At 31.0% G+C, this 18,783-nt stretch overlaps 1 protein-coding gene across 2 annotated transcripts in view; it reads left to right on the top strand.

The window, feature by feature from the left end:
• Positions 1–18,783, top strand: part of fam107b (family with sequence similarity 107 member B) — a 58,754-nt gene that overhangs the window by 31,323 nt on the left and 8,648 nt on the right. The window contains exons 1-2 of one of the 2 annotated variants that reach the window (XM_056478476.1): positions 7,120–7,262; positions 9,839–10,016. In XM_056478476.1, coding sequence (XP_056334451.1) covers positions 7,220–7,262; positions 9,839–10,016 — 221 coding nt within the window. In that variant the 5' untranslated portion in view covers positions 7,120–7,219. Of the gene's footprint in view, positions 1–7,119; positions 7,263–9,838; positions 10,017–18,783 lie in introns of those variants that run through there. The other variant, XM_056478477.1, reaches the window with a different exon arrangement.

Here is an 18,783-nt window from a genome sequence, read left to right as displayed (position 1 = left end):
AAATTAATGATTATAATTTTTATGTAAAACTACTTCACAATTGTAGTTATTTATTTACAGTGTGCTTGTAAATTTACATTCATACTAGCAACCAAAACTGCCAGTAAGTTACTCAAAATTTTACAGTATTTTTTTTGCACTGCGTGTTGTTCACACATAAATTATTTGTTAAAATTCGGTGCAATAGCCTAGTGGTTAGCGCACTTACATATGTTGTGGAAGGATTTTTAGGGCATCCTGAGTTCGAATCCCAGCTCGAGGACGTTTCCCTACTCTACACCCCTCTCTCTCTCCCACTTCACTTCCTGTCTAAATATTGTCCTATTTGATGATGGCAAAAAGGCCAAAAATAAATCTTTAAAAAAAGTTAAATCAAAATGTACAATGTTTATTTTGCTATAGCACACATTGTTAACTATTCGGTGAAAAATTTGACTAATCCGTCCTTGTTAATTGAGTGAAAAAAAGTTCTTCAATCACAGTCTGACCATTTGCTTCTGCATTTGGAGTGCTGGTCTACTTGTTGATGTCAGTTTAACGACTTCAGACATGATGTCCTTAACGACCCCTCTTACCTTTGGTTTGCAATTAGGGAATGATGTATTAAAAGAACCCCCTACCCCCAAGTTACTCAATATTCAGTTTCAGGTGGAAGTCAAAAATAGTTGACAAAAATATTGATATTTCAATAAGCATGGATACTGGACTATTTAAAATGATACATTCTTGCTTTTTCTTAGTATCTGGCTTTGCTCTCTCTGGCTTTCTGATGCATTAAATAAATGTTGCTTTAAAAAAAAATCTCTTATTAAAAAAAAACCAATCTCTCAAGTTAATATATGTAGGCTAACATAATCTCCCTATGAGTTATTAAAGTTCAGCTCGCAGTATCGAATATAGATATTTTTCAATATTTCAATGTACTCAATACTCAATGTAGTGTTATTATTTTACTCTTTCATGTAATATAACTCTCAGTCAAGTGGATACTAAAATTGTCTTCTGTGCTGCAAACATGAAGAGATTTTGACTGTTTTGCTTAGCTTAAAACATCTTGCTATAGACCATGTTTAGGAAGCGTCTATAAAGTTCAACCCAAATTTGAAAATAATGACTTTCATCCATCAATCTGACTGTAAATCCTTAGGTCTTCATTATAGGTGACATTTCATAGCTGGCTGTATGACTGTAGTCTCTTCAAATTATATTGTGGTGTATTTTTGTTATAACCTTAATTATTGAAATGTCCAAAATGTTAATGATGTTTTAATTGTTCCTTAATGGTGCATGAGGACTCTGGCAGGATTGTCACAAATACTCTGTAAATTTTCTCTCACTCTACTGACACATTTTTCTCTGAACACTCAAAATAGAGCAAAAACAACTACTTTTGAGTAAAAATTTTTATATATATATATATATATATATATATATATATATATATATATATATATATATATATATATATATATATATATATATATATATATATAAAACAAAATTACTCGTTGGAAGTACATAAACATACTAAAATAAAAGTCTCAGCAACTTCCAGTTCACGCAGTCTTTATGCATAGTTACAGAAATATCTAGTTATGTACTTTTTATAGAGATGGGAACATGCACTAAAAGTGTTATTATTTATTCACTAATAGTGTTGTTCTAAACCTGCATGGTTTTTCTCCATAATACACAAACCTTAAATGTTTTAGTTACAGTCAAAGGGCTCAAGGCGTTTGAAAAGCACTGTAAAAGACTCATAAAACTGGTCTATATGACATGTGAGCTATATTTAGACTACATGATAGCTTTGTAAGAATCAAACCGACTGAAAGTCTTGATAATGTTATCAATAACTTCAAGAAAACTCATAATCTGCTGTGGGAACAAATCATTTAGCCTGGATTTGTGATCTGAATCAATTGATTCATTAATAGCATTTAAAAAAAATCAACTGTGAAATTGAGTTACTAAATGACACATTTTGGTCAACATTTTCAGTGATTAAACAAATTCATGTTTTAGTTTATTGGCTAGTGTTCATTTTAAGCCCTGAATAAAGTGAAGAAGTGATTTAATGATGCATTTTGTTTATTCATTTTGAAGATTAATAACCTTAGCTCCCTTCACCTTCATAATATTGAGTAAAGGTAACAGGTTTGGAACATCGTGGAACTTTTAACTAGATGCAACATGTTGACTTATGAAATGAGACCACGTGTTTCGTAGGCTTTGCAAAACCTTTACCAGAAACTTTCAACACATTGTCAACAGGAACTACTGTTAGTCTTCAGTTGGATGATTGCTTCTGAGAAGGGAGGGCAGATACACACATTAAACAGCATCCGCTTTCCCCAAGGTGTTCTTCCTGAATGCATAAGGAAATTACTGCATGTAAATAAGACACGAGATATACCATAGGCATGTGCAAACATATTAGAACGGGAAATACTCAAGTTATTGCTATAAATTGAGACTTGTTGTTGAAAAGGCTCCAAATAAACATAGTGGAGAGTATTGATTTAGTTTTTGCTGGCCTGTCACACTTTAACTAGTGGCATAATGTACTCTTAAAGCTTTTGGGTAGTGTTTGGAACATTGTCACATTGTTTTTCAAATGAAATTATTTCATGACAGTAAAAAAAACTGCTTGATATTGTCGACCTCTAGTGGCCAGCACAATGAACTGCAGTTCAAATTGCACTAGATTTTTTTACATTGCGCAAATGCTCATTCAGATGATGAGCTTTAATATGAGTATTTTGGCTTTTTTATGGTTTGATGTTCATGCGGTTTTGGATCATTTCATTCTAAAATATTTAATTTTTTATGACTTATGAACTTTTTTTAGCCTACTAAAAATGACACCTTGATTAACAAACACTGAAATATTGATTGCACGTTTGTAACCCCGCCACATTCAGTATTTCCTTTAAATGGCTCCAATCTCAAAGGTTATTCTATATATGGAAGCAAACATGTGTGAATTCTTCTGCTGGGAGTGTTTATCGTTTTATTGGTGTGTATTGGAGGCACTCTTTGATGGTGAGATGAAAGTTAGGGCAGATATGGCAAGCCGTTTTGACTTTTAATCATTGCCAGGATTTAACTTTATGATATCAACAATTACAGTTCCACTAATTTCAGCTAATTATTTATTATATATACTTTTTTGAAAGTAATGCTTAAAGAACAGAGTACAGAACAATACAAATACAAAGAAAGGAAGAAAAAGAGGGGGAAAGCTCAGGGGTGTACAAAAAACAAAATATAATTAAAGCAAACAAATATATTTATGTGTATGCATACTAAGAATGAGTAAGGGCCTTGTGGAAGTACAGAATCTTGAAGGTTTTGAGGAAATAAAACGGTTTTATTGGCTTTTTTATTAGTGCTTTGCTTTATGTTGTTCGTATAATGTTCTAATTCTTTTCGTAAAAGCTGGATAAAAGTGTTTTTGGTTACTAAATTTGCATCAAACTAATTTCCACTAATTCTAATTCTTGATGCAAAAATAATGACATCATCATTTGCAGAAATCAAATTCTTTATAAAATAAACTTCAGCGATTTAAAAAAAAAAAAAAAAAAAAAAACAATGTCTGATTTCAATACTTTTTTTACCACATCTCACTGTCATTAAAGATGTTCATTCATACATTCATTTTCTTTTTGGCTTAGTCACTTTTAATCTGGGGTCTACACAGCGGAATGAACTGCCATTTTACACAGCGGATGCCCTTCCAGCTCTAATCTATCGCTGGGAACCATCCATACACACTCATTCACACACATACACTACAGACAATTTAGCCTACCCAATTCACCTGTACGGGCTTCACGGTGGTGCAGTGGGTAGCACGATCGCCTCACAGCAAGAAGGTTATGGTTCGAGCCTCGGCTGGGTCCGTTGGCATTTCTGTGTGGAGTTTGCATGTTCTCCCCGTGATCACGTGGGTTTCACGTGCTCCGGTTTCCCCCACAAGTCCAAAGACATGCAGTGTAGGTGAATTGGGTAAGCTAAATTGTACTCTAGTGTATGTGTGTGAATGAGAGTATATGGATGTTTCCAAGTGAAGAGTTGCAGCTGGAAGGGCATCCGCTACATAAAACATATGCTGGATAAGTTGGCGGTTCATTCCTCTGTAGTGACCCCAGATTAATAAAATGACTAAACCTAAAAGAAAATGAATGTATGGATAAAAGTGATTTTGGTTACTAAATTTGCATCAGTGATGATGGTACTTTGTAAATATTATTCCACTAATTCTAATTCTTGATACAAAAATAATGACGTCAGCATTTGCCCAAATCAAATTCTTTATAAAATAAACTTCAGCTATTAAAAAAAACTGTCTGATTTCTGTCTGAAGTCATCGCAGCCGGTGAGCGTCGCTTATTAAGATCTGTTAAGATCTTTTAATGCCTTTACAACTAAATAAACATGAGTATTACAAAACAATTAACATAAGAAATTTTACTGACATTACATTGTTTGTTACGATAAGTTAACAGAACTCTCCGCCTTAAGTGCACAATTTTTTAATTATCTTGAAGTATTTTAATTAATTTTTTTATTTGGAGGAATTCATTTAACTTTTATTAAAGTTCTCAGTCAGCTTTTTCATGGCACTGATTTGTACACAATGTAGAAAAGCAAACAAAAATCATGTCAAGTTTGTCTACTTGGGCCTCATAGTATTGCCAGCTAATTTTTGCAAAGTTGCTAAAAGCAGGTCACTCAGTCCCTGATTTATTATGGGTCACCACAGTTGAATATATATGACATACAGTTGAATTCAGATTTATTAGCCCCCCTTTAAATTCTTTTTCTTTTTTTAAATATTTCCTAAATGATGTTTAACAGAGCAAGGAAATGTTCACAGTATGTCTGGTAATATTTTTTCTCTGGAGAAAGTCTTATTTGTTTTATTTTGGCTAGAATAAAAGCAAATTTTTTTCAATCCATTTTAAGGTCAAAATGATTAGCCCCTTTAAGCTATTTATTTTATTCCGATAGTCTACAGAACAAACCATCATTATACAATAACTTGCCTAATTACCCTAACCTGCCTAGTTAACCTAATTAACCTAGTTAAGCCTTTAAATGTCACTTTAAGCTGTATAGAAGTGTCTTAAAAAATATCTAGTAAAATATTATTTTCTGTCATCATGACAAAGATAAAATAAATCAGTTATTAGAAAAGACATTTATGACATTTTTTTAGCAAATGTTAAAAAAATCTTCTGTCCGTTAAACAGAAATTGGGGGAAAATAAACGGGCTAATAATTCTGACTTTAACTGTACATATAGCCTGTATGTGTATATATATATATATATATATATATATATATATATATATATATATATATATATGGTTGTGATTTAATAATTTTGCATGTGATGTGACGGCTCACACTTGTACAGCTAACCTGGGCCTGTATCATGAAATCAGATTAGCTGGCTAACCAGTTAAATTTCAGTTTAGCTTGCACCAATTCTGGGCTTTTGGTACTATGAAGGTAGCTCAGCTCTGCTGCTCCATAAAATCATAGCAACAAAGAGGGATTAAAGTCAAGCTGCCTTCATTTTACCTAAAACCCAAGCGTGGTTCAAACTAAACTGAAACTTGCTAGCCAGCTAATCCAGCATTTTTACCACATCTCACTGTCATCAAAGCTGCTGATATCAAGAACTGATCATTAAATTCCTTTTTACATCAGAGATGCAATATTTGCTAGTCAAAACCTCTATATTGTATCATTGATAGCATGCTTGGTAGTATGGCAAGCCGTTTTAACATTTAATTACAGAGACAAGTATCATTTCTATTAATTACTAGTACTTATTTATTGCCCTTTAGTGCTTATGCTGTATAGTTAATAGTATATTTTCAGAAGATACTACCACACATTCATACAATACTGGTTGATATGTCAAGTCAATGGCAAATATTTTACATTGAAATATTTACTAGTTATTAGTACAATAAGGGCTGCGCAGTGGCGCAGTGGGTTAGCAAGAAGCAATAAGGTCACTGGTTTGAGCCTCGCATTTCTGTGTGGAGTTTGCATGTTCTCCCTGTGTTGGCGTGGGTTTCCTCCGGGACGGGTGCTCCGGTTTCCCCCACAATCCAAAGACATGCTCTATAGGTGAGTTGGATAAACTAATTTGTCCGTAGTGTATGTGTGTGAATGAGTGTGTATGGGTGTTTCCCAGTACTGGGTTGCAGCTGGAAGGGCATCCGCTGTGTAAAACATATGCTGGATAAGTGGCGGTGTGGTGATCCCTGATTAATAAAGGGACTACGCTGAAAAGAAAATGAATGATTGAATTTATTAGAATGAGTACTATCTAATAAAGAAGTACTTCGATCTAGTTATTAGGAATTAATAAAAATTAATATGCCCTAGTATTTAATACTAAATGACCTAGTATTATTATTAAATGAAAAGGATATATTGCTATCTGAAAAGCGAATAATAGTAGCAAACATACTAGTATATTTTGTAGATTAAATGTTAAAACCGCTTGCCATATTATTAGTGCATTGCAGTTTTGTATCCTTGATCAACTGCTGCTAGTAAAATTAATATTTAATATAATGATAGTGATTGTTACTAGTGTTTTGTCATTTATATACACCTATAACATACTGAAATACTTTTACAGGTATCAAGATTTAACATTTCATCTATTGACAACTGCATTCTTGATATCGATAGCGCCAATGTTTACTAGTAACAATGTTTTTATTGATCTGAAAAATACTTTTGTCTTGGTAGGATTGCAAATCTGATGTGGAAATGGAGTTTTAACTATAGTAATAAACCAATTATTTATTTATCTTTTTGAATGGCAGTCTATGGAGCAGTGTAACTAGTAAAACATATAAATAAATGTTGATATTATCAATTACCTTTTACTTTTGTTAATAGTTAGGCTAATTTAATTCCTGAAATCAATAATTACTACTCTAACTTGAACTCTTTATACCAATAATTAATGTCCTGCGAATGATTAAAGGTGAAAATGGCTTGCCATAGTGTGTTCAGACAGGGGTGGGAGGCTGTTAGGTAATAAAACATCAGGAGGAGTCAGATCAGAGGAGTGCTTTATGAAGCACAGTCTCCGTCACACACACAGAGCTGCAGTTTTATCAGCCGGAGGACAGCAGGACTTGTTTTACAGAGAATTTAATAACACACATTCGCAGAGATGACTACAATGTTCAGATACCCCGTGTTTCCGGTCCTTCCAGGTGAGATTTTTGGGGTCAAATGCATGCAAGTTGTTGACAGATAACATGGATTTGCACTTTTGGGGATTTCAGTGCAGCTTTAGCTTAAATGTGTTGAATTATATAAACAGAAATTGTGTTTTTTGTCCTTAAAAATATATTTTTTGGAAATATAATAAGTATTGAAAAATATATGCTTGTATCTAGCTATGGGAAATATAAGAAACTACTTAAATTTTATTTTAATTAGTAAAATCTATATGTATAAAAGTAATAATAACAAACAATAATAGTAATTATAATAATGTATTATATAATAATAATATCAGTTATTATTATTATTATTATTATTATTATTATTAGTAGTAGTAGTAGTAGTAGTAGTAGTAGTAGTAGTAGTAGTAGTAGTAGTAGTATTCCTAAAACATTTTCATTTGTTTTCATTATTGCTTCACTCTTTTAGTATACATTTTATGTTAAATCTCAATTAATGGAAGTCATAATGATTATTATTATTATTATTATTATTATTATTATTATTATTATTATTATTATTATTATTATTATTATTATTATTTATAATAATAACATTAATAACAATCATTTTATAATAATAATAATAATAATAATAGTTATATTATTAAGAATACTATTAATAATTAAAATAATTATAAAGTTATAATAATAATAAAAATAATAGTAATAGTAATAATAATCATTTTAGAATAATAAAAATAATTATTATCATCATTATTATTATTGATTATTGATTATTTCTAGTTACAAATTATTTTTGCCATATTTTACTTACAAATACTAGTATTCAGCTTAAAATAAAAGTGCCTAGAAAATTTTTATTTTAATTAGTAAAGTCTATATGTATATAAATAATAATAACAAAAAATAATATTAATAATAATGTATTATATAATTATATTCATATTTGTTAGTTATTATTATTTATTTTATTTTTTTCTCTGAAAACATTTTCAATTGGTTTTATTATTGCTTCACTCTTTTGATATACATTTCGTGTTATATCTCAATTAATGGAAGTCATAACAATAATAATAATAATAATTATTATTATTACTTTTTATTATTATTAAAAATAATGATAATAATTTTATATTAATAATAATAATATTTTGTATTATTATTTAGATTTTTTATATTTAAAATAAAAAAATAAGAGTGTAACCTGACCTACATGTGCTTAATGTGTCACGGTTACTACTTGTAATTTCACATTAGGTTTTTATCTCAGCACTGATTATCATGTTTATTTGGTTTATCAGTTTAAACTGTTTGGTTGTTCCAGTCTTTTTCTTGATATGGAGCTGTCTATTGAATGATACCCGCTTGTTTGATAGTGTAAAAATAGCATCCGACTGTAAACAAATAGCCATGTGAGATAACAGTCACATGAGCCCATCATTCATTATCCCCTTATTGATATCAGATTACATGATAAGACAATGACTAATCTTTATTTATTTCCTGATTTCCCAGTTTCAGGGAAACAAGACATATGGATTTCCCCCATATTGTATTACTGTTAATTCAAAATGTATTTGGTAAAAAAAAACCTCAAATCTCTTTTTATGTGTAGTCTCCCTGTTCATATGATGGAAATGTTATTTAATATTCAAATATTATATAATGGTCAATATTTTGGTCTGTTTTAGACCCCATCATTTGGGATTCCTGGCTTTGTTTTTTCCCTTGTTTGTTATGTGCTTTTATTTGTTGTTTTGTTCTGTTTCAATTAATTCCATTTTGTTTTTTTACCATTTGATCATATGATAACTGAGTTTTGTTTTGTTTTTGTTTTATTTCATTTTGTTTGTCCACATGATTTGGGAGAACTGTTTTTTGTTTTGTTTTGTTTTGTTTTGTTTTGTTTTGTTTTGTTTTGTTTTGTTTTGTTTTGTTTTGTTTTGTTTTGTTTTGTTTTGTTTTGTTTTGTTTTGTTTTGTTGACCACATGGTTTGGGATAGCTGTTTTTTGTTTTCTTTTGTTGCATTTCATTTCATTTCATTTTCTTGTTTCATTTTTTATCACATGATTTGGGATAACCTTTGTGCTTTGGTTTGGCTTGTTTAATTTTGTTTTGTTGACCACATGGTTTTACATAACTGTTTTGTTTCATTTCGTTTCACTTTTTTTGTTTCATTTTTGACCACAGGATTTGGCAAAACTGTTTTGGTTTGGTTTGTTTAATTTTTGTTGACTACATGGTTTGAGATAACTGTTGTTTGTTTTTTTGTTTTTCTACATATATTACATATTACATACATGTTATATGTAATAAATATACAAAAACTGCAGTTTATTCTTTTTAAATATTTGCTGATAATTACAATATTTACATGAAGTAATTGTATGAGTTGAAAAACAATGACTTACTGATCAATATATATTTTTAGAACATCTCAGCAAGTATTTATAATGACTATGTGCACACTAGTTACATCAGTTTTTACAGCAAATTTAAATACATTTCAGCAGTTTTTTTGCCTCATTTATCAAACTGAGCAACTATTGTTTATGTTGCACCATTTTTTAAATGCATGCATTTGTCTTTTTCTTCTCAGGTCTGGACCAGACAGACATACCAGAGGGACTGTCCCGTGTGCGCAGCATTATGGCAGAGCCAGATTACATGGATGGTGACGGCGATGAACTCATAAAGCCCAAGAAACTCCTGAACCCGGTGAAATCCTCCAGAAACCACCAGGACTTACACAGAGAACTCCTTATGAACCAGAAGAGGTGAGCACATACTGTTCAGTCCTCCTACATTTGTTCCCGTCGCTCTTTTTTTTCTTCCGCCTCCATGCAGCTCAGTCATGTTTGCTCTTTACTCTTGAATATGTGCATCATTATTATCATCATCATTATTATCCTCATTACTGCAGTGCTGTGCATGTGTTCTGGCAAACTGTCTGATCATGCTGTGAGAGCAGCTGCCATTTCCGTTAGGTCTTTAAAACACTCATGTTTGACCACAACATCAAATAAATAGAGAACATTAATATTAAATAATGTAAATAATTTGTAATATACAATAATATCGATTTTTTTTTTTTTTTTACATACTGTAATATATTATTTGCATTAGTAGCTTTACTATTAACATTGGTCTGTTTTGTATTTATAATCATTTATGAATGTATAGTTGATTAAGAAATGCATGCATTCAAGTAAATTATCTATTATATTAGATATAAATCTTTTTGATGTTTGCTTATTTTGATCTATATATGACTTTTTTCTGATGGTTATTGTCAGTGCATTCATCTACTACTACTACAGTACATTATTTACTAATACTTAACAAGTAAATAAATGGATATTACAATAATGGTGATAATGTAAATCAGTCATTACTGAAAAATGTTTGACCACGTTTGATTAATAAAGATAGGATAGAAACAATAAAGAATATGGATCATTTGTAAATGTCATATATAGTTTTATATTATAATATATACAGTTGAAATCAAAATTATTATTAATATTATCAAAATTATTATCCCTCCAGTTAAATAATATTTTGTTCAAATATTTCCCTAGTGATGACTAATGGTTAGAAGATTAAAAACATTTTAAAAAGTAGTTTTAATGGTTAATTTCTGATAACAACTTATTTTTTGCCATATTTTACTTTTTATATTTCTTTAAAATACGAGTATTTAGCTTAACTTGATAAAAAAATTGTTTATATAATAGTTTTAAAAATGTAAAATTGCTTTTAATTCCAGCCAAACTGAAAGTTATGGTCCTTAGAAGATAAAATATTATAGTAAACTCTATAATAGAAAATGTTCTTGCTCTGTTTACTTGGGAAATATTTAAAAATAATAATAAAATTAACATTTTATTGGAGGGTTAATAATTTTGTCTTTAACTATATAATCAGTAATTATTTAATGACTACATTCATTAAAACATGTCACCTGGACCATTTATATAATATATTTGATGAATGAGCAATATCACACGAGTAGCATGTGATCTGGCTGTATATCGGCACTGGCGGGAGGTGTGCGTTGCTGCTACGAGTGTGATATTGCATCTATACAACAGTTATAAAAAAGAAAATCAAACACAGAAAATCTAAAATCCCTTTTGTAAAAGGAACTACTTTATTCCACCATTTATTCACATCTGTAGTCAGAACAGCAGAAACCGTTGCTCATTCACTAACATCACTTTAGAGCTAATATTTAAATGATTCTCTAGCGTAATGTCAAAAGTGACGACAAAACTGGTGATTTTGCTCACAATTTAAGATTATTAGGCTGAACAGCATTAAATGACATCAGTCTACATAGATTTCCCAGTATTTATCTGTTGCAATCAGGAGATCACAATATTACAATGGTATAAATACAGCACTACAGCATACAAAATTGTCTAACAGCAGCAATATTTGTTAAACTGTAGAGTGTCCTCTGCTTGTTGCTGTATGTGAGTGGAGTAATACACATGAGTGAAGGGTTAAGAGGCTGGACGAGTGCTGTTACTGGCAGAATATTGCACGGCTATTTGCCAATCAGCTTCAAGAACCAGACAGAACAGTTGTATAATAATTAATAATGCATTATTATTATCCCACCTGTTGTACAACTTTTATTTTAAAGAGGATTAAATATCAATATTATGAAATAGTTTTATTATGTAAGAAGAAAGAATTTATAGAATGGGCACTGCTATGAATTGCAGTCATTGCATAAAAACGTTTGACCACATTTGGCCAGATTTGATCCCAAAAATAGTTTGACGAATGCTTTATTATTCATTACATAAAGATCAATTTTAACCATTCCACTTACTCTCATTCACAAGTGAAATTTCCTATAAACTTTGAGTCACTCTAAAAGCTGATGTTTCCCAGTGGATGTTTGGGACACGCTGAAAGATTTCCATATGTATTTGTTTCCTGACAAGAACCAGGGGAAAAAAGATGTTCGTTTTGTCTTGGTCTCTCTTCACCTCAGTGGTGATGAATTGTGGCAGTGAGGGTTTACACATGTTCCCTATTACATAAAACTGTTTTCGTTTTTTTTTTTTGTATGCTTGGAAGTTATTAGGAAGAGCCCGTGAGGGAGGAAACTGTTCTAGAAGCTTTGATGCTAATGCGAGTAGATAAGCCACAGACATTTATGTGGTGTGAAAACAGCATACAGACTCGGCACGATTACATAAACTACTGTAAAAGACTGATTCTCACCTTACACATTAGAGGAGCATGAGGAGATCTGGGTTTGTGTTTGTGTTTTATGATACAAGTATAATTTTATGCAAAATTGCTATATATATATATTTTCGCAGTCTGATAATATTTTTTCTTCAGGATAAAGTCTTATTTGTTTTATTTTGACTAGAATAAAATGAGTTTTTAATTTTTTAAAAACCATTTTAAGGTCAATATTATTAGCCCCTTTAAGCTATATATTTTTTTCGATAATCTACAGAACAAACCATCATTATACAATAACTTGCCTAATTACCCTAACCCGCCTAGTTAACCTAATTAACCTAGTTAAGCTTTTATATGTCACTTTAAGCTGTATAGTAGTGTCTTGAAAAAATACTTGTAAAATATTATTTACTGTCATCATGGCAAATATAAAATAAATCAGTTATTAGAGATCAGTTATTAAAACTATTATGTTTAGAAATGTGTTGAAAAAATCTTCTCTTGTGCATAAACAACATTAGGTTAGTCAGTACTAAAGCCAAATCTAGAGCTAATCTAACAAAATAAGTTATGATAATAGTACAAAATTAGTGCACCCTAATTTATTTGTAGGAGAAAAATATAAAATACAAAATTTAAGAAGAGCAAAATTCAAGAGAAACAAAAAATGCTTAAATTTTGTTGAATTTTTTTCAGTATATATATTTTGCATGAATTTAAATGGTATTATCTATATATTTTTAAGATGTTTAGTGACTAAAATATTATTTTAATAAATATATCTGTTTAATAATTTTTTTAAAATCTGTTTTGTTCAAATGCACCAAAATACATTGCCTATATTCACTGAGAAATGCATGCAAATATTCATCTTCAAAATGAGGTGTACTCAATTAGCACTGTGTGTATGTATGTATGTGTATATATATATATATATATATATATATATATATATATATATATATATATATATATATATATATATATATATATATATATATATATAAATACAGTTGAAGTCAGAATTATTAGCCCCCCTGAATGATTACCCCCCCCCCAGTTTGTGTTTAACAGAGAGATTTTTTTTCAACACATTTCTAAACATAATAGTTTTAATAACTCATTTCTAATAACTGATTTATTTTATCTTTGCCATGATGACAGTAAATAATATTTTACTAGATATTTTTCAAGACACTTCTATACAGCTTAAAGTGACATTTAAGGCGTAACTAGGTTAAATAGGTTAAGTTAGGGTAATTAGGCAAGTTATTGTATAACGATGGTTTGTTCTGTAGACTATCGTAAAAATAAATAGCTTAAAGGGGCTAATAATTTTGTCCTTAAAATGGTGTTTACAAAATTAAAAACTGCTTTTATTCTAGCTGAAATAAACAAATAAGACTTTCTCCAGAAGAAAAAATATTATCAGACATACTGTGAAAATTTCCTTGCTCTGTTAAACATCATTTGGGAAATATTTGAAAAAAGAAAAAAAATTCAAAGGGGGGCTAATAATTCTGATTTCAACTGTATGTGTATATAAGGGGACACTTAAACATCACAATGTAACTCCAAGTGTTGAAAACAGATTTGTAAAATTTTTTCCTTGTTAAAAGACAAGAATATTTTCTAATATTTATTATTATTATTTAATATGTATTGTGATATTTCAAAAAAAAATTTAATTAAATTACAATAGTATATAATAATGTGTAATAAGTAGTAATAAGTAACCTAGTATTAATTCTAGTATTTATGTTTGCTTCTATATTCATTTACAAATTCAGATGTTTGTGATCACTCCATATAGAAAGACAAATAATTTTATGCTTTTGCATAATTAATAAAATATATTTTTATTACAAATATTATAATAATAGTTGTTGTTGTTGTTGTTGTTGTTGTTGTTATTTAATTAGTTTATTATATTCCTCTACTGGCCATGTAAAATATTTTGTTAGTTAAATATTTAAAATTTAATTAAATAATATTGACACATTTACCGTAATCATTTTAATGATCAATCATATTATCAAATATTAAACTCACATTTTTCCTATAGGCATATAATTGAACTCTTCAGAATAAGAATCAGTTTTATTGCCAAGTGCTTAACACACACAAGGAATTTGTTTTGGCTACAGAAGCTTCCAGTGTACATAAAGTGACGAGTGACTAACACAAAATAAATAAATATGAAAAATAAAAAAGACGATAAACATTAAACAGAGATGCAGTTAGTATTTCAACTGAATTCAACTGATTCTGCGGCAGTCATGGGCTTTCTTTTGTCCTTGTTAAATACATTTCTAGCCTAAACTCACTGCACAATCCTGGAAATCATAAAGGAAAAAAATTTACACACGTTTGCTTTTTCCTCAAGTTAATTTCGACCCTGATAAAGCAAATTAAAAGTGGGTTTGTTTGGGGGAAAGGAGGGTTTCCATCATCTAAATGGGATTAGTTCCAGATGTGGATGCAGAGAGCTGTGGCGTTACATAAGGAGGATTACAGCATCCTTTAGCCTTTCCTTCTGTGACATTCACCTCCGTCTGCCTTACAAAATCACACACACACACACACACACACACACACACACACACACACACACACACACACATCGAGTGATGGAGAGACTGAGAGATGTAGCAGCCTATATATAGACTGTTGCATCATAAATTAGATAATGCATCCAGTTAGAGGGGCCACGGTGGGCTTTTATGTAATAGGGTTTTCTGTTTCTTTCTCTTCATCATCTTCTGTTGTTCCGCCAGCTGTGGGTGGTGGTGTGTAAGCAGAGATAGATGCTGTAAGGACACGAAGTGACTGTTTCTAGCACTTTGCAAAGGACCAGCGTGTTCCCGCAGACGCTGCTGTTATGTAATCTGTGACGACACACGCTGGCATTGCTGAAGATGTTCGTACCTTTGAGACTTTTAAGAACAGGAGTGTTTTGATCTTTTCGTTGCTACTGTTACTGTATGTACACCAATGCAGAAAGATGAGAGGCTGTCAGTCTGGAGATTTTTGTGAATTTTTTTTTTTGTTGTTGTTGACCATATATTGTGACTGCACAACCTTTTTGAAAGTCATACAAGTTTAAAGGTCTTGTAATAACCCCCAGGGACACTCTATTTTTTCCAATGAGTATTTTACTGAGTGTCCTATAAAGTATTAAGTTAATTAAAAAATCTTTAAATTTTAAAATACTTGTTAACAGGGGCGTTGCTAAACATAAAGCTCTACTGGGGCACGTCCCCCCTCCAAAAAATAAAAATAAAATAAAATAAATGATAATAAAAAAAAATATATATATATAATATATATATGTATATATATATATAAAAGTATTATTGTTATTATACAATTATTATTCTAAATAATTAATCCTAAATGTAACTGGAAATTAATAATTTTAAAAATCTTTTGCATAAATGTTTATTTCATTTGAATGAAATTATATAGACAATTCTATTGAATACAAAAAAAGAAGTTTTATAGAATTATCTGTTGTTTTAGACACATGGCAGAGAATTAGCTTTATTAAGTTTTACCTCCCTGACTTGTCACTTGCTTCATACAAAAAAAATCTATGAGAAAGCATGCATAGTAAAGATCACCATCATTTTATTTAAGCTTTAGTTTTGTCGACTGCGTCCCGACACCTCCACATAAAACACTGTTAATGCCGGTTTTGCAACGCATGTGCAGCGGGTGTTTTTTCAGCATGTGTGTTAACAACCGGGACTCGCACCGGGAGACTAGCAGCGCGTCTAGCATGAGGGGTTTGTGAGGCGCGCGGGTTTCTTTTTTCTGCGGACATGCAGAGATGCGCCAGTTTGCTTTTTGATTAAACTACATCGCTTTCACCAGTGTTGATTCAGTTGAATATAAAGAGTAACGTCTTTATTTCAGAATTACCACTCTTAATAAATACACTTGCATATGAAGTATTTGATATCTCAAAGCATTTACTGGGGCACTGGCGATGTTTACTGGGGCACGTGCCCCAGCAAATTGGGTCTAGCGACGCCCCTGCTTGTTAAACTATATTCTTGTTTAATGTTTGAAAAAAACTAATGGATTTTTTATTTTATCAACTTATTGCTTCATCAATTGTGTCTGCAGATTTCATTTACAATACATTTTTAAAGATATTTAAATATTTTCTCCTGCTTGGATCCACAAATCTCTCCAAATACACCAAACTATACAGTTTTATTCAGATCTGTTTTCTGAAAGTTATGACAGAGGAAAGTGTTATTACATAATTTGCCTAATTATATACAGCATATTTATTCATATTTATTTATTCTACAAAAAACTGAATGTGACGTAAAGAAAGAGATAAACAATAAAATGAGAATATTAATCTTTACTTCATCTAATTTTAATGCTAGAAATTTTTGCAAATTACTACATATTTAATGAAACAATGCTTAATTGTCTATATTTAAGTCCAAATATTAATTCATGTATAAATGTCATTTAATCTGTTAACTTTTAGTGATTTTTTTTTTTCACCCTGTTTACCTGCAGTGTCTTGCCTTAAACCAGGGGGTGTCCAGACTCAGTCCTGGAAGGCAGGTGTCCTAGAGAGTTTACACACCTCAACCAGCTAATCAAGCTTATTATATATACTAGAAACTTCCTGGCAGGTGTGTTTAGGCAAGTTGGAACTAAACTCAGCAGGACACTAGGCCTCCAGGACAGAGTTTGGACACCCCTGCCTTAAACTGTCATAAAGGAATAGGTTTATTCACCCTGCACATTTTAAATGAATTTTTTGATTTTCTAAATACAAATCAAAATACTATTACACTTATTGACCTAAAGCTGCGGTCACACTTAGAGTTTGAGCTTGTGAAATTCTTTAGTACGGTGCTGGGAAAAGGGGTGGGATTCAACAAAATGATTTGACATTAAAAAAAAAAGCAAGCGATTGGTCCATGTTTAAAATTTCTGTCCAGAGAAGTCATATTTTGATCCTCGATTGGTCTCACTCAGTCAAGATTCAAAATGCGATTTTGCAGGTCAGAGTTCTACAAGCTTAAACTTTGCAACGCAGCGAACTGCGAAACTTGTTGCCTGAGCTTGCATTTCTGGTCTGGCGCATTTGCGTGCGTATGAATAGAAGTCTATGGGGAGAAAAGTCCAGTGTGACCACAGCTTTATTCTGCATGTACGAGCAGGCTCTGCCATTTGAATCTTTTTAGTTCGAAACTTCTGGTTCCATTTACATCCATTCATTGTTTAGACATTAAAAACAGCTTGTTTTGCTGCTTGATGTTGCAAACTGATATTTTCTCATTATATAATTCTACTTTGTATAGTCAGGCGAACACTTGTTTGTAGAGGAAGTAGTTTGACTGTTTTCTGCCGTTTATTATTCCTAGTCATTTCTCCCATAAGAAACTGAATGGGAAGTTCTAAAACAATCGGAAAAAACAAGCGCCATTAATAAGGTCAATAGAGCTGTATTTTTCTGCATAATCTGAGAGTCAATTTTTTTAGTTGATTCCGCATGAAATCAAAATTTACAATGTTTATTTTTTACATACATTGTTATTCCTATAAAATTAATCCATTTGAGTTAATCCTTTGAAAATTTTTTGAATTGATAGCCTCCAGTCAAAATCTAACCATTTGCTTCTGCTCTTGGACAGCATTTTTTTCTCTGATGTCAGTTTGATGGCTTGGGGCAAATATGCTAAGCCATGCTCCTCCAACCATTAGTTTGCTGTAAGTGAAAGATGAGAGGAGGAGTGCAGAAATACCCCCCTCCCTCAGTATTCAGTTTCAGTTGGAAATACATTAGCATAGGGTTGCACAATATATCATTTCAGCATCAATATTGCAATGTGTGCATATACAATAATCATATTGCAGGATGTGCAATATTAAGTTGGGATTAAAGTTGAGCAGGAGCCACAGTTCAGATTAGATTTTAGAATATAACCATAACAGAGCAAAAGTTTATCATCTCCCTGTGTTTAGGTTAAGGCCTGTGACTGTGTGAGGATTTTAAAAGAGATACTAATATAATAATACTAATATAAAAATCAGCAACATCTTCTGGTTCACTCGGACTTTAAAAACCTTAAATATAGTTTTAACAACTGCTTTTTTTGGCCACCTATTGGCTAAATAACACAATTACTACCTTAATTTGAAGCGTCAAGTATCTTTCAAAAGGTGATTTTGACATGTTATCAGTGTTTAAATGCAAACTATAAACTGTAATCCCAGCACTTATTGTTATAATTTGAATGTTTGTAATACATAAATAATAATGTCTCATGATGACTGTTCTCAAATGCAAACTATGAA

The sequence above is a fragment of the Danio aesculapii genome, chromosome 18, assembly GCF_903798145.1.
Source record: "Danio aesculapii chromosome 18, fDanAes4.1, whole genome shotgun sequence".
Taxonomy (NCBI): Eukaryota; Metazoa; Chordata; class Actinopteri; order Cypriniformes; family Danionidae; genus Danio; species Danio aesculapii.
The sequence above is the reverse complement of the archived record's forward strand: the minus strand, read 5'-3'. Positions and strand labels throughout refer to the sequence as shown.